The 24,168-nt window shown below is 44.9% G+C and overlaps 1 protein-coding gene across 5 annotated transcripts in view; it reads left to right on the forward strand.

Annotated features, from left to right (window-relative positions):
• Window positions 1-6,337: 6,337 nt before the first annotated feature.
• The window catches only part of KLHL24 (kelch like family member 24), a 28,861-nt gene continuing 11,030 nt past the window's right edge, over window positions 6,338-24,168 (forward strand). Inside the window, exons 1-2 of one of the 5 annotated variants that reach the window (XM_051626200.1) lie at window positions 6,338-6,382; window positions 18,659-19,646. In XM_051626200.1, coding sequence (XP_051482160.1) covers window positions 18,727-19,646 — 920 coding nt within the window. In that variant the 5' untranslated portion in view covers window positions 6,338-6,382; window positions 18,659-18,726. Of the gene's footprint in view, window positions 6,383-12,417; window positions 12,561-13,124; window positions 13,255-13,853; window positions 14,128-15,433; window positions 15,675-18,658; window positions 19,647-24,168 lie in introns of those variants that run through there. The other 4 variants (XM_051626197.1, XM_051626196.1, XM_051626199.1 and 1 more) reach the window with 4 other exon arrangements.

The raw sequence follows: 24,168 nt of genomic DNA on the forward strand, positions 1-24,168 counted from the left end.
CATTATGACTTTTGAGCTTAGGGAATTCATCTTATCAGGCTTTTGTCTGATGCTGAGAAGCTTCTTAGTTTCTTTATCCATTGAAGTGAAAGCTGAGATTCAGCAGCAATCACTTGATTCAAGTTGCTGAAGCTTTAAACAAAGCATTAATCTTTGTGAAAGTTGAAGTAAGATTGGATTGGCTGTGAGTGCTGGGAACAGAAACCCTGCAGGAAGGGGCGGGTTGATGTGGCATTGTCAGCATTCTACCCATTAACGGCTCTGTAGGAAGGACCTTAGTACCTCAAGCAAGTGTTGACTAGTAGTAGCAGTGGTCACACTCTGCAATCTGTCTCCTTCTGTGCCATTGCCAACCCATGTGATGCATTTTTCACCCTTAAAATTATTTTGTTCCTGCCAAACACATTCCCTCCCTTCTTCTTCTATCAGTCGGTTTTTACAGGGCTGCCTAATATTTACAGAATCCTTTGATTAGGGATTAATCCATGAATAAAGTAGATAGTTAAATGATTTGAACAAGCACTAGGGCAGTGCTGGGGTGAATGTTGTGCCTGTGCAAGACTTAAGGGAACAAACCCAACATGAGGGAGCTGCTTGCCTGAGTACTCCATCACCCAAGGCTGCAGCAGCAGCATGTTATTTAATCCTGGGGGAAATCCAGCTTGTTGCTTCATGATAGCAGCTTCCAAATGCGTTCATTTTTTGGCCTTTAGAAACTTGTTCTGGCTGCACTCCTAGTGTTTTCATTAAAGAATTACCTGCTGGCTAAGTGAACCACTTAATCTAGTAAGAGCTGAAGGCTTGTCTGTTCATGAGGTGTCTATTGTCTTTAGCTTACACATACTGAATTGACCTATGCCAGTTCTTTGCCAGCTTGAGATAACTGGCTGGAATTACTGGCTAAAAATGTATACCCACCACTTCTGTCACATTGTAAGTTCACTGAGCTATGTAACATCACAGGCTTCTGCTGGTAGATGTGTATCTCTGGTTTGTACTTGTTTGGTGTGCTGAATTCAGAGGCTGCTCTGCATCCTGCCCTGACCTCCTTGCCTTGGCATCTTCTGTTACCCATTGATCATACTCTGCAACCAACACCAGACCATTTTTAACTACCTGTTTCTGAAACAAGCGTCTCATCACTGAGGCATTTCTTGACCATGCCAGGTGAATTTACCCAGACTGGCAGGGGTCCTGGTTCCCACCTTGGAGGCTGAAAGGTTCAGGCAGTCCCTGACTGAACCACGGGGCCATGATTAAGAGGAGGGTCAGAAGAAATCACACCTGGGACACCCATGAACAATGAAATAAGAGCAAGGAGCTGAGACATTCTTAAATCACAGGCAGATACACAGAAACCTGTTTCTCACAGTTCTTGTTACTTGTTTTGCTTCCTACAGTCCTTTTACTTTAGCTGACAGAGTTCTTATGAACCAAGCAAGTCTTGAGAGGGACCACAAAGAAACATGGAAGCATGCGGCTGCCTCAAAGGAGAGGCCAGATGAAGACTGGCAGGTTTTCCAGGCTGAAGAAAAAGATGATGAGCCAGCCTCGTGTTGCACTGAGATCTGGAACCTTCCTACTATACGACGGGTCCCACAAAGTTCATCCTTGTTGTTTGTCTTCTTCCTCTTATTCCAGACCATATCCACAGCAGACTGCTTCATGCAGAGATGGTTCCTTCATGTGGAAAAGGAGATGGGGACTGTGGCTGGACATATAAGACTATTTCCTAGCTCAGTGCAAAGTAAGATAGGTGAGGCCTAAGATAATCATGCCAACACTGTAAAGCTGTTGGATTTTTTGTCTGTGTTTTCATTACATTGGCATAATATTCACTAGCTTAAAATAGCATGTTCTTATTTTAGCTGTGGGGAAACAAATATCATTTTGGTTTTTGAAAATACATCCAGAATTTATGGGTCAGATTTTCTATAAACTGCAAGTTAGTATCATTGTTCCATCACAGTTTACTCCCTCCCCTGAACCAGCACCACCTTCCCTTTCAGACCCTACTCCTTGGGCCTTCTCATATCCCTCCCTCTGGGCAGATGCAGTGTTCAAAGTCAGCAAACAACCACAGTTTTGTGTGGCTGGCCTGTCTTACCCCCTCACTCTTGAAAAGCACCTATTTTGGAGTATTGCAATGTTACTCTGCTAGTGTTGCATTTATCACCTTCCCAACTTTTGCTCTCAGACTGTGTCTGCTTGTATTTTAAGTCACTGGGATGTTTCTAGAATAACTGCTTCTTCCATGTATTGTGTCCTTAGGGGCAGTGGGATAGTCAGGCATTGTGCTAACAGTTCAGATGAGTGACTCCAAACTGTGCTTTCTTTCACCTCGTATAAAAGAGAGATCCCAGCTGACCAAACTGTAAATGCCAGACTATTTGGGTTCAGTATTTGAAGCCTGGTTGTTAACTTAATCTTATTACTCCCATATATGCTATTGGCTACAGAGGTCAGTAAGCCTGATGTGCAGATGGGCCAGTTCTGAGGGAGTGGTAGAGGAAGACTACTATTTAAATAAGTGTTTGTTCTATTTGGAGAAGCTGAATTGCAGTCTGGGGGTTCGGCCTGGTCACTCCCAAAGCTGCAGGCAGAACAAGCTGAGACATCACTTAGCACTGTGTTTTAAGACCTTATAGCCCAAGATGAGAGGTACCCAAATTAAACTGGAAGGCCCAGGGTTGGGGCTGAGTGTTAAGGCTCAGAAGAAGTGCAGTAGATGCAGGCCATGGTAGTCGATGAGTGCTGGGACCAGCCTTTCCCATTCAGAGTAATCTTTTCCTTCTCCCTGGAAGAAGGATGTAGTTTCCTCAACACCTTATACTACTACAGGTTTTTAATTAGAACAGACAAGTACTTCTTTTTTTCCCCCCTCAAGATAATAAGTTTTTGAAACAAAATAGCAGCAGTTATTTCCATTCTCTTGTGCACAAACAGGGAAAGAAATGTGATTCTTAAATTTTGTTTCTACTAGAAGGGAAGTGCCTCATTTTCTTTTATCTTAACCCTGAATTGCTCTCTAAAAGATTTTGACAGTGTTACTCACAAAGAAGTTTTGTCATCAGCATCAGACTCCCTCCTGTTTCAGTTTATGTAAGTACCAAGATGCTTGGGTCACTTGTCTGGAGCTGGCTGCTGTGCCACCCATTTGAATTTAAAAGCATCTTCTCTGTATTATTAGTTAATGGCTGTTTATGCACAAATAATTCTTCCTCTAAGTAAATTATACCTTTGATCTCCACAAGTAGACAGAGGGAACTAGGCCCGTGATGGAAGACTGTCACTTCTGTCCTCAGTGATATTTTGATCTTGTGTTCTTTGTGCACCTTCATCTGCTGCAGCCAGGCTCTGGCGTCCAGCGTGCTGAGGTGAGAGATGTAGCCTCAGTAAAAGGAAGAGTATTATAGCTCAGGCACTTGTTCCACAGCTTGGTAAAACCTAACCATCAAATTAGCTCTTGAAATGAAGGAGAGCTGTTCTACTTGGCAAAAGCTGAGAATTGGAGGAAACTGCCATTTCTAGTGAATTATGTGGAGGTCTGTGTTGTAGTGTGTGCTTGATATTAACAGTGGGGACATCGGTTGAGCTGAAACTTCAGTTTGTGAGTCTATTCACAGAGTATGCTAAGTGGCCCTGTGAAATACTGACTGTCTGATCCCAAACCATGGGAAATAAACCTAGTCTCAGATCGTACTGAAATCTAAAGCAATGCTGACTTCTATTTTTCATTAAGGCTTGTTGATCTCAGCCAGTTCTGTGCACACATACCTAACAGATGAGTTCACACTCAGAGTGGTGCTCCAGAGCTGTGACTGAATTTTGCTTTGGTTTTTGGACTGCCTGAAGCTTAGAAATGCTGGCCCTCAATGTGGTCCTTACATTCCTTGCTATGGGCTTTTGCTAGTTTGCAACACAGGTTTCCTTCTCAGGTTGTAAAGACTCTCAGCCTATTTCTTGAGAAGACTATAAGAGGAAAAGCCCAATGCCATGATCTGGGTGCTCTGTACCCACACCACTTGCTGACTGGCCTCAGGCTTCTTTGCTTCCTTCTCTGCAGGACTAAGTCTATCGGATTAGAAACCCGCAGGAACCCAAAGCAAATATTCAACTGAAGCCCAATGTAACCAGGCTCAAGTCAAATGAGTTTGGTTGGGGGTTTTTTTTGCCACAAACAGTAACAAGGGAAGGGAGCAGGTGCACACAGCAGCTCAGAGAATCAGTCGTTTCTTTTGACCACCATACAAGACAGTTCCAGCTGCTGGCTGACATAGGATCATTTACTGTCTTGTCTAATTATCTGAAAAATAAAGAGGCCATTGGCTAATATTTCTACTCTTAGAATATGAGTTTTTCACTGGAAACCCAACATTTATGTAATTAATTTTTTTTACTCCTGATGTAGTGAAACGCAGAATGAGTTGTCTCCCTGGCAATGCTGAAAGCTCAGCCTGGGTCAGTCTGGGGGAAAGAAGCAAACTGGAAAGAAGCAGAAATGTACATGTTTTCAAATAAATAAATACATAACTTTTGGTCAAAGTGCAATTTGACTTACTCTACCTCCACACACGTGCTCTCCTGTACAAAGCCAGTATGTTAGTCTGTCTAATTTCCAGTTTGTTTTTTTCCACAGCTATTTTGTTTAGCTCACAGCTAACCTTTAAACTTTCAGTTTTATGTTGGCAAGAATGGTGAATGTCTGATGAACCTGAACGTTAGTTTAAAAAAAATGTAATATAGTGCTCAGCTAGTTCCGTGTCAGTGTTACAGCAGCTCAAGTTTCAGTAAGTTTGAAAATACTGTTAAAAATTGAGGTTTTGCAACTTTTCGGCAGGGTGTCTTAAGTGTTTCTTTTGCAAGAACTCTTAAAACTGTGTGAAACTGGTCTTTAGGCAGCATTGTTAGACAGTTTTCAAGACAATTCAACTTAAGTTCTATAGGAAGAGTCTTTCATCTTAGCTTTTTATGTGTGAGCCAGGGATCTCCGGAACATGAATGAGCCCTGCTGCACAGCTACCTGCAGCCTGCAGAGGAATTTCAGTGGACAGGTTGTTAATTAAGTAGCTGAGCAGGTGAAAAAATACTAATCTGAGCAGAGATTTTGCTGTAGAAATGTACATTTTTCTAATTATTACCAGTAGTAAAAATGGTTACTGCATTTTACGTAACTGGATTATGAATGACCTAAAGTTAGAAGCAGAGTAGACGAGCTGTTAATATTCTTATGCAAATAGAGGTATTGCATGAAGTGCAACCATTTAAAATATAAAAAGAGGAAGTGCTGAAAAAATTGTAGTATTTCCTGATGAGGAAGGGAAATTATCTGAGTATGCTTTAACTGCCTGGGTACTATTGGAGGTGTTATGCTGTTAGGAGCCTGTGCTTTTGCTAGTTTATTTTAAAGGTTAATCAGAGTAAGTGTAGCTGAACACAGGCATAGCTTTCTGTCTATGAATGCAGCAGATTCCCAGCAGCTGTGGCCAGAAAAGCACATTACAATTTTCCAGACCAAGCCCTCCTCCCGTTCGATGTAGACCCAGCACTTGTAGGCTGCAAGCAGAGGAGCAAGAAATCATGGAGCTCCTGGTGAACTGCATGTTCCTGGATTAACCTTACGTGACGAAGCTTTGTTGATGGCCAAAAGGAAGGGGTAGCCAAACTTTTAAGATGGCAAAAGTCGTCTAGAGATTTGTTCAGGTCCCAGGCTCTGCTCTTCCCAAGACTCCTGGGGAGTGAGGGCTCCAGCCTCCTGCAGCTGCCAGCACTGCTCGGGCTCTCAGCCCTGCGGGCGGGCGCCCGAGTGTGGCCCAGAGCTCCTTGCTGGACACACCAAGGCTCAGAGACACGTCAGCCTCCCTTGCCAGCCCAGAGAGCCTGAGGAGCCAGCACTAGCTGTGGCAAGCTGTGGGAAACTTTGGGTTTCCCAGGAAAGGAGCATGCAGGGAGTGCTCTGGGAGCTCGGGGTGAGATGTGCTCACCCCAGCAAGGACAAACCCCCATCCAAACGCGTGGCTGCTGCAGAGCTGGGTGGCTGGCAGGAGCCACCAGCGGGGAGGTGCTGGGAAAGCTCCTCGGTAGCTGTCAGCTCCGGGGTGTGCAATCCATCAGGGAAGCTGTCTGGAATGTAGGGCATTGGGACAGCTGCACCAGGCCAGGCCAGGAGCTCGGGAATGCTGCAACGCTTTGAATTTGGAAACGGTGACAGATACTGGTGCTGGCTGGTATCAGGGCCAGGAGGTGGAGCCCAGCTCTGCTGGCTGCGTTAAGTGGTACCGAGCTTAGGGAGAGCCTGGGTGCAGCTGACAACGTGTGAGATTCTGGAGGTGTGACATTGGAGAAAGAGGGGACCAAAGTCATCTTAGACTCGAGAAAGCAGGTAACTTAAAAGTTTGTCACTTTTAGAGTTTAAACTTTAGAAAAGCTACTTTAATTTTTCTGCCAATCAATCTTAATTTTTTTTGAATTAATATCCCCATTAAAAAGAGAAAGGAGAATTTTAATATTCCAGTGCAATTTCCATTCCCATGATATCTACCCTAGGGAAAGACAGAAGAGCTTCAGAATTTTATACTCTTGTTAGTGTGTTTCTGTGTTAGAAAAAAACATGGGCAGTATTTAGTTTATTTAATTTTAGGGGGAAAAGATAAAGACTTTAAATATAGCAAACATCTAAAGAAATGAGACATATTCACCTTTTTATTGCTTCCTGCATACAGTAATGACCTGTTCCTCATTTCAGTTCTCCTTCCTTTTTAAAATTACAAAATAGTCTCCTATATATAAAAATGTTAATAAAAAAGGCCAAGAAAACCTATCATACTGTATGTAATATTTTGTATCTTCCATTCTTTCAATGTTTGGTACCATATTGATGTATGCCAGAAAAGCCTATTAGCTGGCTGTGATATGGACAAACAATCTGTTTATTATTGAAAGCTCATCAACTAACCATTCTTAGTTTTACAATCATTTTTGTCTAAAGATACTGCCTATGAATAGATGGGTAGGGAAGGCTTAAGATGAAAGACTAAACCACAGATTTCACTATGTTTTCTTGGCAAAACAACATGTTGATTTAGCTACTGCACTGGAATCTGCAAACCTTCATAAAGTGTGTTTTTCCTAGGATTACTTTGGCTACCATTTTCTTTCCTGTCTTTGTCTGACAAATCTTTGTCCAGAACCAGTGGTCTGAAGTTGCTTTAGCCCAGCAAAGCATTTTAACAGAGCTGAGAGTTTTCCTTGGAATCACACGACTTGTTTCCATAGGACTATTTCAGGTCCAGAAACAGTCCCGTTTTAGAGCTCAGAGCAGGTGCTCAAAAGCTTGTTTACAAAGGAGGAGATGACTGGGGTGTTATCTGGGCTGGGATTTTGGGTGCTGCTCCACAGCAGCTGTATCATCAACACAGCAGCTGTTCCCACATCCCTCCCTGGCCATCCATGCCCAAGCCTGACACCACTTTCGGACCAGGCAGCAGCATTCGGCCTGGGAATGCTGGGCTAGTGAGTCTCATCAGTGATTCTTGGATAGTAGGGAGCTTTTCTCTGTGCTGTTCTGATGGGTGCAGAAAGCCTGGAATTTGAGGACAGATTCTTCTGGCATCCCATGATTCCTCCATCATCTGAGAGCTGAGTCCTGTCAGTTGGTTTGGAGAGAAACTGCTTTGCACCACAGTGCTGGTGGTGGAGAGGCAACTGCCTGTGTCTTAGAAAGCAGGTGCTGTGCCATCCAGCATTTCTGGCTGCAAGCAGGGGAGGAAGACAGCATGGAGCTCCTGGTGAACTAACTCTTCCCAGATTAACTTCACTTGATGAAGCTTTGTTGATGACCAAAGTAAAGGGATAGCCAAAATTATAAGATAGAAAAACTCATCTAGAGAGTTGCCCAAGCATCACCCCAAGGCACACCAGCAGCACACCCGTGGAAGGACCTTCCAGGATGGCTGGTCCTGCAGCTGGAAGCTCTCCCACAGCCACTAGTAGGGCTAGCAAGGGTATTAGTCCAAGCTAACTGATTTGTAAACTTAGGATCTATTCCTCAGGCTATTGCCAGAGGGATGTGTACTGCACCAGAAGTAGCTGGTGGCATGAATCTGCAAGAGTGGAGGTCCCTTGTAGCTTTGCAAGCCTGAAATTCCTAAATCTAGCAGAGTGGCATGCACGTGCCAGTTCAAAATAATATTTGTTTGAAACCTGCCTTGTTTCCTGCTTCATTGGCAGACAAAGCTTTTCTCCAGGGTTGGAGGAAGGATTTATTTAACTTGTGAAATGCCTGAAGGTCTGGGAGATGAAGAGGAGCAATGCTCCTGTCTATTAGTGAGTCCTGGCGCTGGCAAACAGTTGGAGGAGCAACCTGTTAAGTGTGGCTGGAGGGCAGAGCTGGAGTTCTGCAGCAGGGAGCTCTGTGCAGCATGGCCAGACGGGAAGGCCTGTGGTGTAGGGATGTGTGAAAAACATTGTTGTGAGAAAATACTTAATAAAAACAATTGTGGGGCTGTGGTTGGGCTTGAGGTTACAGGGCTGGGTGGGAACATGGCAATAACACCACATCAACTCAGGGAACTGTTTTTGCAGGTACCTACCTCACTTGTTTGCTAGGCTAGAGATTGCATGTGCCATCTGTCTGCCATTCTGCAGGAACAACTCCCCTCAGCTTGTTGTGGGGCCAAAAAGAGCTCAAACTTTTATTTCTTTGCCTCTTATTTCTCCCTGAAGAACCAGACAAACACCAGCAGCCTCTGTCTCCTTTGGTTAAGTACTGGTTTCATGGTGTCTCAATACTGTATCACTGTAAAAAAAGGAATAGTCCAGTGTTTATAGCAGCAGTGATGCAATGTTCATTCTTCTCAGCTCTGCAGTTACACTCCCATAGTTGTCTCCCAGGCTTGGGAGATGGGAGATACCAGGCGGAAAAATTAGACACACACTTTCCAGACAGGAGCACTATTGGCATGGGCCTTGTTTTGAGACATACACAGTGCTGAACAGCTACTGGGATGAGTGGGAAGAGAGGGGATTTGCATGGGCTAGGAATGTGGGCTGGCCAAGTGAGGAGTGGGGCATAGAGGGGGACATGCAATGCTAATCGTGGGGCCAAATCTGTAAACATGTCACTGATGTTTTGCCAGGTGGCTTTTGTACTAAGTCAAGCAGACACTCTGCAATGCCAGTGTCTCCTGGCTGAGCAGGAGTGAGCACAGAGCCCCAGCAGCGGGTCTGCAGGGACCAGCATGGCACTGGGCTGTGGCAGGGCCTGTGTTCATCCTGCCCCCTCACCACTGCACCTGGACGCCCAGGGAAGCGCTGCTGGCCTGAGCAAGGGGTTAGGGTGTGCAGCATGCAGGGCCAGAAGAAAGGGGGATCTCCAAAGTCAGCCAGAAGGCGGTGAAAATGGAAAAGATTAATAAGGGGTGTCTGGGGAGAGGGAGTGCTGGTTTGCCAGGGCCCTTTGTTCATCCAGCACCAGTGCAGCAATCTGTTGCAGATGACATTTCCTGGGACAACTGCCATTTCAAACAGGTGATGGGAAGAGGGAAGGCTGAAAGGGACCAGTCCTGGAAAAGTGCCTTCCACCCAAAATGCTTGTATGTGATGATTATCCCAGCAGACCAGCTGAAGTCACTGTGACCCACAGGGCTTTTGGCAGGATGATGGTGAAAGTCTGTGCAAAGTCAAGGGAAGGATTTTATCAAGAGTTGGTATTTTCTCTGTATTTGAGTGGTCTTTTATTACATGAAGAGCCTCTGCTATACTTTCGTCCTCATCAAAACCCAGCCCTCTTCTTTTTAAGGATATTTCCATACACCTCTTCCTTGTCACTTACTGCACCTTAGGGGTTTTCCTGGCATATTCAAAAAGCAAAATCGTCAACAGTTACTGACCTCTCACTCCTCTTCCTCACGAATTTCTATTAACATCAGCTTTCCTTTTGCTCAGTACTGACTATTGTTTGCAATCCTGCTGAGTGGCTTTTGTCATGCCATTTTGTGCCTACTCGCCTCAGGATCTGCAATGACATTGTCACTCAACAACACCTCTTTCTTTTTGAAGCTTTCTGTCCACTAAAACTTCTTCTAGCAATGTTAGAATCTGTTGTCCCTCCCTGTGCTGAGGAGGATTTGTTTTATCTGCTCTGTTCGTTGCACAGGTCTTAATAACATTTCCTAATTCCTTATTCATTGTCAGTTGTTAGCCTGCACTCGTCCTCATCTCAACTCAAATGTCTACATTTTCTCTTTTACCCAGTGATACAATCCCATGTTGCATTCAGGGGGTTTTGATGTTCACTGTTCAATGTTGCCCTGTTCTCTCTGATCAGCAATCAGGGTGAGGGACATGGTGCTTAGACTGTCCTCTCCCTTTGTATTCTTCTTCAGCTCCTGTTTCCAGTTCCTGCTGCTTATCTTCATCTTTTCTTCCCTTCAGCTCCAGACTGGTTAGGATAGGTGTCTGTTACCAGTAAATAGCCACTAAAAGAAATTATGGACTTTCTAACCCATTTAGAGGATACACTGCATTGTTGAAATGTGTCTGAAAATACCACCTGATGGTGGTGGTATTCAAATTCAACATCACCAGAAGAACACATCCACATTGGTGGATGCATGCCAAAATTTCCATGCAGCCTTCTAATTTTAGGTTTTAACCTTTCCAGCGCCCTGAAGATGCCTTCAGAATCTCCAGAATCACTGACCTCTTTGGAAAATATTGGCCTAAATGCTTTGCAAGTACTTTACATTGTTAAAAAAGTATTAACAAAGATTTATAGAAATTAGTAATCTTTAATAATTAGCTTCAGCTTCTCAGGGAACATGCAACTGTTTATTTTCAGAGAAATGCTTGGCCCAGCTTGAGAAAGAACAGCCAATCCCTTTGCTAGCAGAGGAATGAAGACCAATATGAGGTAGTGGCAACTCAAGTATCCTTAATTTCAGACATCCTTGGTGACGCTGGTTTTCAGAACTGGAAGTGCCTGGATGTGACTGCATGCATACATGTGCACATTATGAAACAATTGATTGCTCAATGAGTATTTTTAATTAGTATTTTCCTTTGAAATGCTCCATTTACCCCCATCACATAAGGCATTTTTGCCATGTGCAGTTTTTATTGGAGTGAACACACTCCCTTCAGATAGCACCTCCAAGTCAATTCGGAGATATCTTGACCCTCTTTTATTTTTTTCTTTCCCATCATTCATTCCTTTCATCCTGTTTCTGTTTTCTGACATGAACTCTACATAGTCATATTGACCCCAAGAGTTGCAGACTCAAAGGACTGGGGCAGAGGAGAGGATATATCAGATAAGAGGTCTATTTTAAGCAAAACGTTTTTCTTAGGTCTTACACTTATCAGATTTAATGTCTTTGTAACATATAAGGCTTCAGGTTATTAATCTTTTTTATATTCAGTGAGGGAAAGAAGTTATTGCAGTGCAGCTGTACTATACAAGATGAACTGTTCTGTTTATGTTGTTTGGGGTCCTTCTTGCTTTTCCAGCCAGAGAATGAAAAATCGACTGAATGGTCTCACTTCTAATTAAATTTGTTAAGCAGTTCTTAGTTTTAGCTCAGAAGGAAAATGGTTGAAGTTTTCAGTTTTTTAAGATCTTTGTAAAAACAATTTACATGCCAAAATCAATTGATGTTTTCAAACTAATTTCAGAAACTTAGCCTTTTAATTAGTAATTCAGACTGTTTTGCAAAGCTGCAATTTACCTGACCCCAGGGAAAAGCAGGGCTCGTTTAGCCCAGGAAAATATGAGAGTGGTTTGCTCCAGGGAGGATCAATCCTGGAGTCCTGAGCACATGCTGCTCTTCTAATAGCTTCAGGGAAGGAGCACTGTCAGCTACTGCAAAGAGCACAAGGCTGCTAAGGTTCCCTGGGGGAATTAAGGAGGCCAAAGGAGGAATATCCTGAGCTCAGAAGGGTGTGTAGGTTCACTGAAAGGTAAAGATACACTATGCCTGGGACTGAGATCTGACATTTGGGAGAGCAAACTAGGTGGCAGCTAATAGAAGAATTGATCTTTCTTCCTTCCTCTCGGCGGCAGGAGCAGGAGGGAGAGGCCCTCCTTCTAGGAAGGAGAACGCAGCCAGTTACCTGCCTACCTCAGCTCCATGGCCTTGCATAAGGCTTCATTAAGTACCTGGTAATGAACTTAATTTACGCATGTGCCTGCCCTTGCCTCGCTGCTCTACATTATGGACTTGCAAGTTTGCTTATGCTAAAGGGCAGAGCAAAAAATAAATTTCCATACTCCCAGGCATGTTCCATCAGCCTGTGTTGGAGCATGGGCCGGTGTCCAAATAGTTTGGATATGAAGTGAATTTGGACTCCAGGACAGGCTCAGACCTGCTCTTGAAATTGCACAGCGATGACACCAGGGTCCTGCTTTTATATTTGCAGTTGACTGGCTGCCACCACTGCGACCTCCAGCTGCGACAGCCGTGCTCTCTGCATCCCAGCTTCCAGCTCAGGTTGCCTTTCTGCGGTTAGCAGGGAAAGGGGCTCCCATCCTGCCTGGCTGTGGAACAGGAACTGGCGAAAAGGTTTGTCAGTTGGACGTTCGGTATCAACTGGGTGAAGCTGTAGCTCAGGCAAAGATCCTGTTTCTATTTGTTTTCTGTGTGAAATAGTTTCAATTTGGCTCACGTAGCCTGAAAAACTAGAGAGACCTGGTGTTTCTTTAACCTGGGAGGTGGCTCTTGTTGGGGGTTTGGGCTTGGGCTCCCCACAGCAGGCACAAAGGAGCGTCTCTGTGAAAGGTGCCACTCAACGCACCAGCTCCTCCCCTGTGTGCTGGGGATGAGGGGCCGGTCAGGAGTCCCGGGGTCCCGGTGCTCGCCCCAGTCCCGGAGAAGGGCAGGCGAACGGTGGGAGCTGGCAGTGACCGAGATGCAGGCTGGCAGCGCTGCCGCGTCCTCTCGCCGTTTGTCCCCGGTCCTCCTGCCGCAGACAGGATCTATGGCAGCGCCGGGGCCGGAGCAGGACGCGGGGCTGCGGGCGGGGCGCCGGGACTACAGCTCCCAGGGCCGCGCGGAGCCGCCGTGACATCATGTGCGGTGGCTGCGAGGTCACACGCCCCGCCGGCCCCTTTGTTTTGAGCAGCGCTGGCAGCAGCCCCGGCGGCTGCCGAGAGGCCCCAGCGCCCGGTGCCGCGACCGAGCGCGCCGCTCCCCGCCCCACCGGCCCCCCGGGCGGCAGCTCCCGCGGGACGCAGCGCGGCGGGCCCCGGGCCCGGCTGTGAGTGGGGGCGGCGGGGCGGGAGGAGCGCGGGGCTGGGGGGGCGGCGGGGCCCCCGCAGCGGGGCGGCAGCCCCCGGGGAGAGCGCGGGGCCCCGCCGGGGCGCGGCTGCTGCGGGGCCGGGATGCGGAGCCGGCCGGGACCGTTACCCGCCAAGCCGGGCACAGCGCGGCCCAGGCCCGGCTTGGCTGCGCGGAGCGAGCGCCGCGGCGGAGCCATGGCGGGGGGGGCCGTTAGCAGCGCCGGTGCCCCGGGACCTGTCGGGGTGTGTGTCGTGTTTACCCCCCGCTCCGTGCGGGCAGCGGGGCCCGGCGGGCAGAGCGGCTCCCCCGGGCCGGCCCGGCCGGTGGAGCGGGGCCGGGGGCGTCCGGGACCCGCCGCCATTTCGTAACGCGGGTCCCCCCGCGCCCTCCGTGCCCCCGGGCGGCGGGGGGCGCCGCGGCCGCCGATTGGGCGGGCGGGCGGGCGGGGCGGGGCCTGGGCGCGGGGCCGCCGGCGGATTGGCCGGGGTCCGGGGGGGCGGGGCTTGGGCGCGGGGCCGCCCGCGGATTGGCCGGGCGCGGGAGGGGGGGGCTGTCGCTAGGGCGGCTCGGGGTGAAGGTGAGCTGGAGGGCGCGCGTGCGCGCCGGGCCGGCCGGCGGCGGGGGCTGTGCGCATGCGCACCGGCCGCCCCGCTGGCTGCCCCCGGGGCTCTGGCCCGGCCGGTCCCGCGGGGCGGTTGTTCTTGTGTGTCCGGCCGTGCCGGGCGCTGCCATTTCCTGCTGGTGCCGCCGGCCCGGCGGGGCAGGACGGGCCGGGACAGCGCGGGGCGCTCGCGGCCCCGTATCGCTGCGGTTTTCGCACCGTGACATGCGCGGGTTCCCGGTGCTTTAGGTACGAGTCCCTGCGCCGGGCCGGGGCTGCGGGCTCCGGCTGGTTTGCTGGGGAGGCTGAACCCCCTGCAGCTCCTTGGGACGCACCGTCTGCCGTGGCCGCGGCTTCTGTGCCGCGTTGTTTGGGGGTTTTGAAGCCGAACCCGGTGCTGTGTGAAGCTGGTAGCGCTGCCGAGCTGTACGAACCTTGGCTTCTTCAGCCTCTCCCGCCGGTTCACGGCGTTACGCGGTGCTTTTCTTTTTTCCTGTCACTGGGGATGTGGTCTTCTCACTTGCGAAAAGGTTACCTGCAGCCTTCTGCACGCTTCAAAGGTGTTCCTTTTTGCTGCCTGTTTTTGCTTTGTTTTATTTAATAACCCTGAGTCTCATGTCCGAATCAGTTCCTGTTTTTGCTGGGTGATGTTTGAGGGCACTTAAAGCTTTTTGTATGTGTCATTGCCTTGATTGTTACTGAATCTTTGCTTCCAGAGTATAGTTTTTTTATAGTGCTACAAACTCCTTACCACCTTAATCAGCTTATTAACTGATTGTGCATGTGATGTGAGCTCTTGTTTACTAGTTATTACGTATTCTTAAATACTTTATTCCTCAGAAGAGGATTCAAATTCTCAATTTTATTGTAAAACACGAATGATTTAAAAAATATTTTAACCCCAAAACCTTTCGGCCCTTGTTTTATATCACAAAGAAAGAAGAAGGAAATAAAAGTGCTCTGTTTGTTTTTTGGTGGAGGGAAAGGCTGTGGGTTGGTTTTTGTTGGTGTTGTTGTTTTTTTTTCTTTTGCCTTCTCACTTCCTTTAGAAAAAAAAAAAAAAACAAACCCAAAACAAACTAGAGCACGTGCTGTGATCTGGGCAGGGTGCTGCAGTAGGTGCCAGTGGAGGTTGTGTTCTCTGGCTCTTGCGGTCGCCAGGCACCCCAGATGCAGCACATCTGCACGGCATGTTCTCTGGAATCACAGATAAAACGACTAGAATCGGCCAGACCTGAGTAACAGTTTCCGTGCTTCGGAATGAAAACACCATTTACTCTATTCAGTTCGGTTGCTTCACCTCGAGGCGTTTCTAGTGTCGTACCAGGTGACAGCAGACGGGGCAGGCGTGGGAGCTGGGGCTGCCCTGGGGCCGTCCCGGGGCTGCTGCCCTGCCCCGGCTCCCCGGGGAGCCGCGGAAACTGCGCCCTGAGGGTGAGCTTTGAGCAGGGGAGAGCCCGGGCACAGCCGGTGTGACCCCAGGGCCTCGCCCCGCTCCCCTGTGGTGCGGGGGGGCAGACGAGCAGGGGGTGTTGCCGGAGGGGGTAAGACCATGGGGGGTGTTGCTGTGGGTGAAGGAGGAGTTCAGTGCAACGTAAAAGTAATTTGCAGTGGGGGACTTACTGGTAGAAGTTATCAGGGTAAACATTTTATAGACCTCATTTGCCAGCCTCTGAATTAGGCTCTTAGATGATTTCTAAGGAATGTAGACAAGCCTACAGACAATATAGATTAAGGAAACAGAGGAACCTGATCTTCTGGTGAACCCAGCTGAATTTAGAGATGTGCGTGTGCAGGTAACATCCGTGTTGGAGCTGTGTCTGTATTTGTAAAGCATTTTTAACACTTGCTGATGGAAAGTGTGATTTGTTTTTCCTTTCCCGTTTTTTGAATGAGCAGACTTGTTTGTTTAAAGTCCGTCCATTTTGACCCTTGCTCAGACAAGCAATCCAATGCATTTTGTATTCTTTTGGATACAGTAGTTTCCAGTAGTTGCCTTTGGGAAAAAATTATGTTGTTTCTCTTTTGCTTCTTTTAAACTTACTGAAGAGATCTCAGTGTCAGATTCCCTAAATTACTGGTGCTTTGTAAAGCAGAGCCTGTAAGCGTGTGTAAGTACCTTTACATACACAGAAGGTGTAGACAGGCGTGTCCCCTGGTGTTTCTGCCTGTTGCACACTGAGCAGCTCAGCTTCAGGCACGGATTCCCCTCAGCTTTGGGGCTGGAGCTTGGGGCAGGCAGCTGGGAGTGGAGACAGTTTAAAAGTGCCAGAGTGAGATTTGCAAGGCAGCCACGTCTGTGTCAGATAGAGCTGAACGGGTGATGGTGCTTATAAAAGCAAACCTACAGAAGTAATTAACTGGTTAGAAGTGTATGCAGTAATTTCTGCAATGGAGTGTAGGTCTTTTTCCTTTCTGCTCCCTCATTTGTCAATTTGCAGTGTTTATTCCCTTGATTAGTTTTAACTCCATGGATAATTTTTTGTTTCCTATTTCTTTAAGCCATTTGGATATTAAAAAAAAAAAAAAACCAAAACCCAAACCAACCAACCAAAAACAAACCTGAAACCCCTCAACAAACAAAGAGTATTAGCTGACAACTAACTTTGTGTTGTTCCAAGCACAAAGAAGTCATTGCTTCCTTCTGTGGGCAGTAGTAACTCAGAGCCCTTATTTCCACTTATAAGTGATTGCTTAATACAGTGTCAACTTCTCACGTAATGAGAGAGATTTAATCTTGAAGCTGTTTTTACTTAAGTTGCCATGTTTTGCCCTTTCATTCAATATACCAGTGTCTTGTTGCTGATTTCAAGCTACCTCTGCTTTGGAAAAGCTTCATTAGCTTTACTGAAATTCTTCTGATTTAAATCTGTGACACTGGAACCAAGCCTTTAGGGTTTATATGTATATTTTCATTGTTACATTTCCCTTTTCTACAGCTGGTGCTTCGTTTCTGCCCACTTTCCCATGCTAAGTAGTATGGAATTAACTGCAGATAAAGTTCATTGTAAGGGTTAGGGTGTTAGCAACAGAGCTGGTGAGGTGGTGGTTGTTGTTGTTTGTTTTGTTTTTTATCTGACCTGGGTCATGACAGGGTAAAATGGTTGTGAAATACATTGGATAGAATATCAGCTACGGATTAGACTGACGATTTATGCCTCGTTAAAATCTCTCTGAAGCAATCGGATATTAGACAGGCTCATTGCAACAGTGTTTTTCAGGCATCAAAGTGACAACTGATCCCATTTTAATTAAAATTAAATATTTTATGGGATAAATGAGCCATACCAAGAATCTACCTTGCAAATGCCTGTAAAAACATTTCATATGAAAAATGAAAGTTTTAAAACTTCTTTCAATGAGTGAACGTGCAGCACACATTCTTTTCTTGCTCTTTGTTAGGATGGTGCCTTTTAAAGGTGCTGTGAAAAAAGCCTGTTTAAAAAAAGCAAGTTCATTGTGTTCTATATTAAGCAATGACGTAGCCAGGCTTGGATTGGGTAATGGCAGCTCTAGAGATCCGAGCACATCAGGAAATAGAATTGCTGTGAGGAGCCGATGTTTACTGGCTGTGCAAGTGGGGAGTGAGGGGAACTGGACATAACCTCTCGGAAGCATGAAAAGAAATCCCATCTTTCCAAACTTTAAAATAATTCAGTGCATGTCCTTCTAGACATACCAATAAATGTTACATGCATGTGGAATGATACCTATGACAGACCCACGAGGGCAATTTGCCCAGCCTCTTGCTACCTCGGTATATTTTGGGGGACATTCATCCAATTAAAGCTCAGGAGTGTCAAAAAGCCCTAGTGCTGCGAGGCTGGTCAGTCACGTTACCTCAAATATGCCCTGTCTGCAAAAGCAGCTGCATTTTCTTCACCTTCAGACTTTTATATTGACATGTGCTAACATTTGAGTTGTTGATCTTTTCAACTTCAGTAGTCCAGTAACGTGTGTGTTTTGCACACTGGGGGGAACATCGTACACTGTGTATTTGAAACTGGAAAGTGTTAAAGCAAAAAGTTCTGGTAATAATTACTTGCTAGTAGAACTTTGGAAAACAGAAAATCTCTCTGTCCTGAGTGAATTGTTTTTAGTTTCACTAGTTTTACACAGAAAAAAGTAGTTCTTATTTTGTTTTGTACGCTAGCAGTTTACATTCATTTTTACTTGAGTCTTAGATTATCAGTGAACTAATTTCTAGATACTAGGAATGAACAGGTAGACATGGTCAAGGTTATTCATTGAGATAACAATGTTGTGAAATGTTGGTATTAAAAGTGTTCATTATGATAGACTTTATAGTGAAAATTTAGTGATTTCTCAACTGAATTTGTATCTTGAGAATTTTGGTATTACAGTAGTACTTGGAAGCTCCAGTTGAAATGAAGTTTACATTGAAAGAAGAGCCCAAGCTCTGTATCTTTATCCAGCAAATCTTTAGCTTCTGTCAGTTGGTTGATTTGCTGGAGCTGAGATCTCAGGTTGTTTTTAGCTTGAACACCAATGCTGGATGTCCCAGTGGTGCTGGGACATTGAGAACTTGCCATCTGTGACACCTGTTCTGTGGGTGTATTTTTATATGTATGTAACATGTAGCAGCTAAAGCTGTTGCCTGCACAAGGGGCGTGGTAGTTTGTCCTCTACACTGTGTCACCTCTAGGAAAGGTAAAAAGTGGTACCAATTCTTAGAGTGACCAAACAACTCTCTTGTCTAATTCTTATGTTGTGATTAAGGATGTACCAGACAGAATACTGAAGTGTTTTAATTTTTCAGATCATAGCACTGCGAAGGAGAAGCGCTGCAAACTTTTCTCAATGACTCTATAGCCAACTGATGTAACAATGGTACTAATCTTGGGACGCAGACTGAATAGAGAGGATAGTGGGATACGAGATTCCCCTGCAACCAAGCGGAAAGTTTTTGAAATGGACCCAAAGTCTTTGACAGGCCCCGAGTTCTTCGACTTCTCCTCAGGGTCATCCCACGCAGAAAGCATTCTCCAGATCTTCAATGAATTCCGAGACAGCCGGTTGTTCACAGATGTTATTATCTGTGTGGAAGGAAGGGAGTTTCCCTGCCATCGAGCCGTTCTCTCAGCCTGCAGCAGCTACTTCAGAGCCATGTTTTGCAATGACCACAGAGAAAGCAGAGAGATGCTGGTGGAGATCAACGGCATTTTTGCTGAAGCTATGGATTGCTTTTTACAGTATGTATACACTGGCAAGGTGAAAATCACTACCGAGAACGTGCAGTATCTCTTTGAAACATCAAGTCTCTTTCAGATTAGTGTTCTGCGTGATGCTTGTGCCAAGTTCCTGGAAGAACAGCTGGATCCTTGCAATTGCTTGGGAATCCAGCGTTTTGCAGATACACACTCGCTGAAGACACTCTTCACCAAGTGCAGGAATTTTGCGCTGCAGACATTTGAAGATGTGTCCCAGCATGAGGAATTCCTGGAGCTGGGGAAGGACGAGCTTATTGATTACATCTGCAGTGATGAGCTGGTCATCAGCAAGGAAGAGATGGTGTTTGAAGCTGTCATGCGCTGGGTGTACCGGGCCGTCGAGTTGCGAAGACCAGTGTTACATGAGCTCCTGACGCATGTCAGGCTCCCCTTATTACACCCAAACTACTTTGTTCAGACTGTGGAAGTGGACCAGCTGATTCAGAACTCCCCAGAGTGCTATCAGCTGCTGCATGAAGCCCGGCGATACCATATCCTTGGAAATGAGATGATGTCTCCCAGAACTAGGCCACGCAGGTGAGGAAGTGGTGTCTTTTCTTTCCTTATTTCTGCAGGAGAAGGATGTAGTTTGCACAGATGTTTGCTGTACATATACCCCCAAAAAATAATCTCTTTTATTTTATTTTGCGTTCTGGGCCCACTACAGTTACACTTTTGTACTTTCCCACAACACGTGAATCTTACATGTCTTGAAAATGTACGTGAGTTTTTTTGCACAGATCACTTTATTGCTATGAAATGAACGTCTGTTCAGGTAAGTGAAGTTATGTTACCTGGCGAGTAAAATATTTTCTAAAAGTTAATGTTTGCTAGATGAGATCTTAAGTTACTTCATCCAAAGTGTCTCAAAGGAACACTGTGCTATAGCAAGTAAACCATTCAATTTCCCAACCTTCTTTTTAAAACAGTCATGTCAGTGTACAGTGCACTATGAAGCATGTGCGTGTATATTCAGAGCATTCCCATGCTACATCACAAATACTTTACAATTTAAGTATTACATGGATTTGTAATAGACAGTAGCAGAACAACCGGTTCTTAACTGTAAAGAAACCAAATTTTGCATTTTTAAAGAATTATGAAACAGTTCCTGAAGTGTTTCCTGCTTATTCAACGACATTTTAATAGTTCTGAATTGCTGCTGCTTAATAATGTGTTACGCAAATAGGTGACTGAAGGTGCAAGAAGAAATGAGGAAGAGTCCATTAATGGCATTTATAAGCAATGGGGGGTTTGAGGTTCTTTATTGAAAAATATGTTCCCAGAAAAAGCCTTACCCCCACATGATAGTTGGCATGATAGTTTATTGTTAACTCCAGCTGATTTAAGATGTAGTTATAAAATCATGTGTTGTATTAAGGTGATGCAATGATCTGGTCTGGACAAACCGATTGTGTTAGTAGTTGCTCCTCAGTGTTTACTCTTAGTCATATGTGGTTGCTGCACAGTGACTGTGCAGGGAACCTGTATTTTTTTTGTCATGTGTTGAAGGCTTACTTACAGGGGAAAAATACTTGGCAAGCATTTGCCCCATTAGTGGTTTTTCAGTCTTCAGTCCTGCCATGAGAGAAGAAATTCCTCATAAACTCCCTGCAGCTCTGCTGCCAGGTTTTCTGAGTTGTGCACTGCCCTTGAGGGTCTTTGCAAACTTTTGGTGGCAGTTTGGAAGCTGGTGCCATGATGGTTTCAGAGACACTTCATACCCTGAGTCTCGGTCTGAGGGAGGGACTATGGAATTCAGATCAAAGACCTCCTTGTTTCCAGAGAGTTGGGGGTGGGGAGGGTGGGCTGTATATTGTGGTATTTGGTTTGGTGTTTGTTGTACATGTAGTACTCGAGAAAGAAGGCAAATACAGTCAGACCTAACACTTCTGTCAAAATGCCTGCTGTGTGTGTACTTCAGAACCTGAATAGCTGCATTGTCACATTCCCATTAGGAAATGAAGGGCCTTGCCTAACACAGGTGATTTCTGAAGCAGGGGGAGTGTTAGCTTGGGATTTCATGGGTTTTGTTGGTTTTACTGCTGAGGTTATTAAACTGCTCTGTGAATTCCAGTAGGCAGGAACAAGAGAAGTAATTTACAAAGAGAAAAGCTGGCTGGCCTCCCAGCAGGAATTTTTTCCCCTTTTCTATATTACATTCATGGAATAGTTCTTCGTCATTTGTTTCTGTTGCCTGTTTGTTTCTGTTGCCTATAGCAAAAAGAGATCAGGTTTTAAAACAGTTACCAGGTCCCCCTACCCCGTGTTTTCATCACACCTTTTCTGGGCATTTCTGGGGTGCTTGGGGAGGAGAGGATACTGGAGAGCTCTTTTCCTTCTTTTTTTGCTTTCCTTCGTTTTTTTTTTTTGTTTTAAATATAAACTGTTTCTAAAAGGAGACAGGCTGCAGGATCAGAAATTCCCATGCTGGTGATTTTACTGAAACTTCTGGAAATGAATTGTGACTCCTTGTATGGGGATGTGTGCACCTACAGGTGGAGTTGGTTCTAAAAGAAAAGTGAGGATTACAATTAACTTTTTTATTATTTTTGAAGCCAGTGAACAGTTACCTGAATAAAAGTTTAAAACGTGGAGTAACAGTTGCCTGCCTGCTGTTTGTGTTGCATGCAGAAGGTCTTCCTGAAAGAGCTTTTCAGCTATGTATTTGCAGTGGCACAGTGACATCTTGAGGTTGTCTCTCTTGGCCCCTGCTGGTTGTGTTGCTCAGCAGATCTCCAGGCTGTGATGAAGCAGTGAGCAAGAATGCATTTCCATAGACAAAATAAACTTCCTACTGTATGTTTAGAATTATCTTCAGATTTTCATATATCCATGAATTCTTCAGTCATAGAGTTCCTGTGAAGCTGCCTGATAACAATATTTAAGTATCTTCTTTAATTGCAAGTTATTACATTTACACATTTTAACACATCCTTTCTGGTTGCTTTTAGAAAGCTTTAATGCAGTTGCTTATTTTACACCAAGGAGAAGAAATAAAAAAATTACATTTCTGTTTGTTACCCAATTTGAAACCCAAAAGTGAATTAATGGGGGGGAAGTGGGGGAGTGATTTACCAGAATCCTGCTAATTTTCTCCAAAATTTAAAATGTTTTTGAATGTAATCTGTTTTAACTACTGGAAGTTCTTCTGTGCAGCTGCTGCTGCTGTGCTGGATGACATTCTCACTGCATCTAGAGGTCTGCATGTAACTGGGGACCCCTTGGAAACCTGCTCTTGGGCACGCACAGGATTATATCATGCTCTGTCACTTGTATTCCACTCCTTTTCTGTTTTGTGCACTTTTTGTGCACAAAAACTCCTGGAATCTCTCCCGTGCCTGTTCAGCTCACCTCTGTTATTCTACTCACACCATTCTGAGGGCTACAAGGAGGACTTTCTGTACTGCTGATTGATATCACAGCTTTTCTAATCTCCATTCAAATATATCCTTAGATCTTTTCTGGAATTAGCCTTTGCTTTGGGGAAGAAGAAGAACCATTTCCTACAGCCTGTATGTTTTTTTTTCTTTCTGTACTCCCACATTTTTATTTTTATTTTTTTTAAACTGGTGTGCTCTGTTATTTGCAAAAAAAAAAAGTTTTGGAGCTATCCTTACAACCTGTACAGTGCAAGACTCCTTCAAGAATGTATAACAAAACGTTTCTTAACTGAAAAAGGATATTGCTGTATAGGTACTGAAATGTTGGGGAAAGTTTTTGTTTTCTGTGGATTTGAAATACTGTACTAAATGAGTATTTTCTTTAAAGAGCAACACTCTATCATAGCACTTTATAAAGAGCTCTATCTGATCAATTAGTTTTAAAATAAAGACTGATAATCTGGTACAATAAGGTTTTCAGTAAGTAAGTGGAGGCCCTGGTTCTACTCTAGAAAGTAATCAACAGACAAAGCTTTTACATATGTTTAACTGATGCATTTGGGCTGCTTCTAAGGCAGATTATGAGATGGGTATCTTTTAAGGAGATTATTTTCCTGGATAATACTTTGCTGGCACAGGAACTTCCCCTCTGTTATCCTTTGAGACATTCTTTTCAGAGTTAGTCCTCAAAAAAGCTAAACACAGTAATAGTAAATGCATAGAAACCAGGAAGTCAAAGCTGAGGAGCTTAAGAGAGTGTTTGTTCTGGTTAGTTCAGATGCCTAAGTGTGCTTCCTCAGATACACATCTTCATGGTATCACCTTGCAGTACATGTCCATGTAGCACTGCCTTTGCCAATTTAAAATATTCTCAGTAGAATTACATGTGGTATATGTAAATTATGATGTGTTGTAACAAGGAGAGAGAAGGCCTAACTAGTTTTGTTCCTGATGTTTCAAAATGGGGAAAACCTCATCAGGGTTTACAGGTTAATATGTGCATAAGTTCACCTTGGGAAATTTGGGGGCAGATCATGCAACTCAAGTGCAGCCAGCATTGGTGTGAATGAGATGTGAATGAGATGCCTGTTCATGTTGGGGCAAAGTTAAAGCACAACACTACAAAAAGGCTTATCAAAAAGAAAATCAGCCTTGCATTCAGTTTTTCTTAATAGACAGCAGTGCTGGAAATCACTATAGCAGTGTAAATTCTGTTCATCTAAAAATATCCTGAAAAGAGATGGTTTTGACAAATCCTTTATAAATTTGAGAGAAGGCGTAGTTTGTTTTGCTGGCCTAGGATTCTCTACATTGAAATGTGGATTAACATAGAGCAATTGTTATTGCTGTAAATACATAACGTGTCATACAGAAGCATCAGGTTAAGTAGTAGTAGGATAAGAGTGTGGAGTAGAATTTAAACGTTTATTTGTGAACCTTGCAGACTGTCTAATGCCTAGGTTTTTTTCACACTGAGTTTTCACTTTTGTTTTAGACTTGAATTTTTATTTTGGTGTTTCTTACTGTTTCCTTCTACCATTACACTTGTTTTTCACTTTTTTTAACCGTGCATTGGCTCTAAGATCTGTCTTTTCCCTTATTTTGGTGAATATAACTTCAGCTTTTATTTTTTGGTCAAGAAACACTTAAAACATTTCACACAATGTAAAGTACTA

The sequence above is a fragment of the Apus apus genome, chromosome 8 (genome assembly GCF_020740795.1).
Source record: "Apus apus isolate bApuApu2 chromosome 8, bApuApu2.pri.cur, whole genome shotgun sequence".
Lineage (NCBI taxonomy): Eukaryota > Metazoa > Chordata > Aves > Apodiformes > Apodidae > Apus > Apus apus.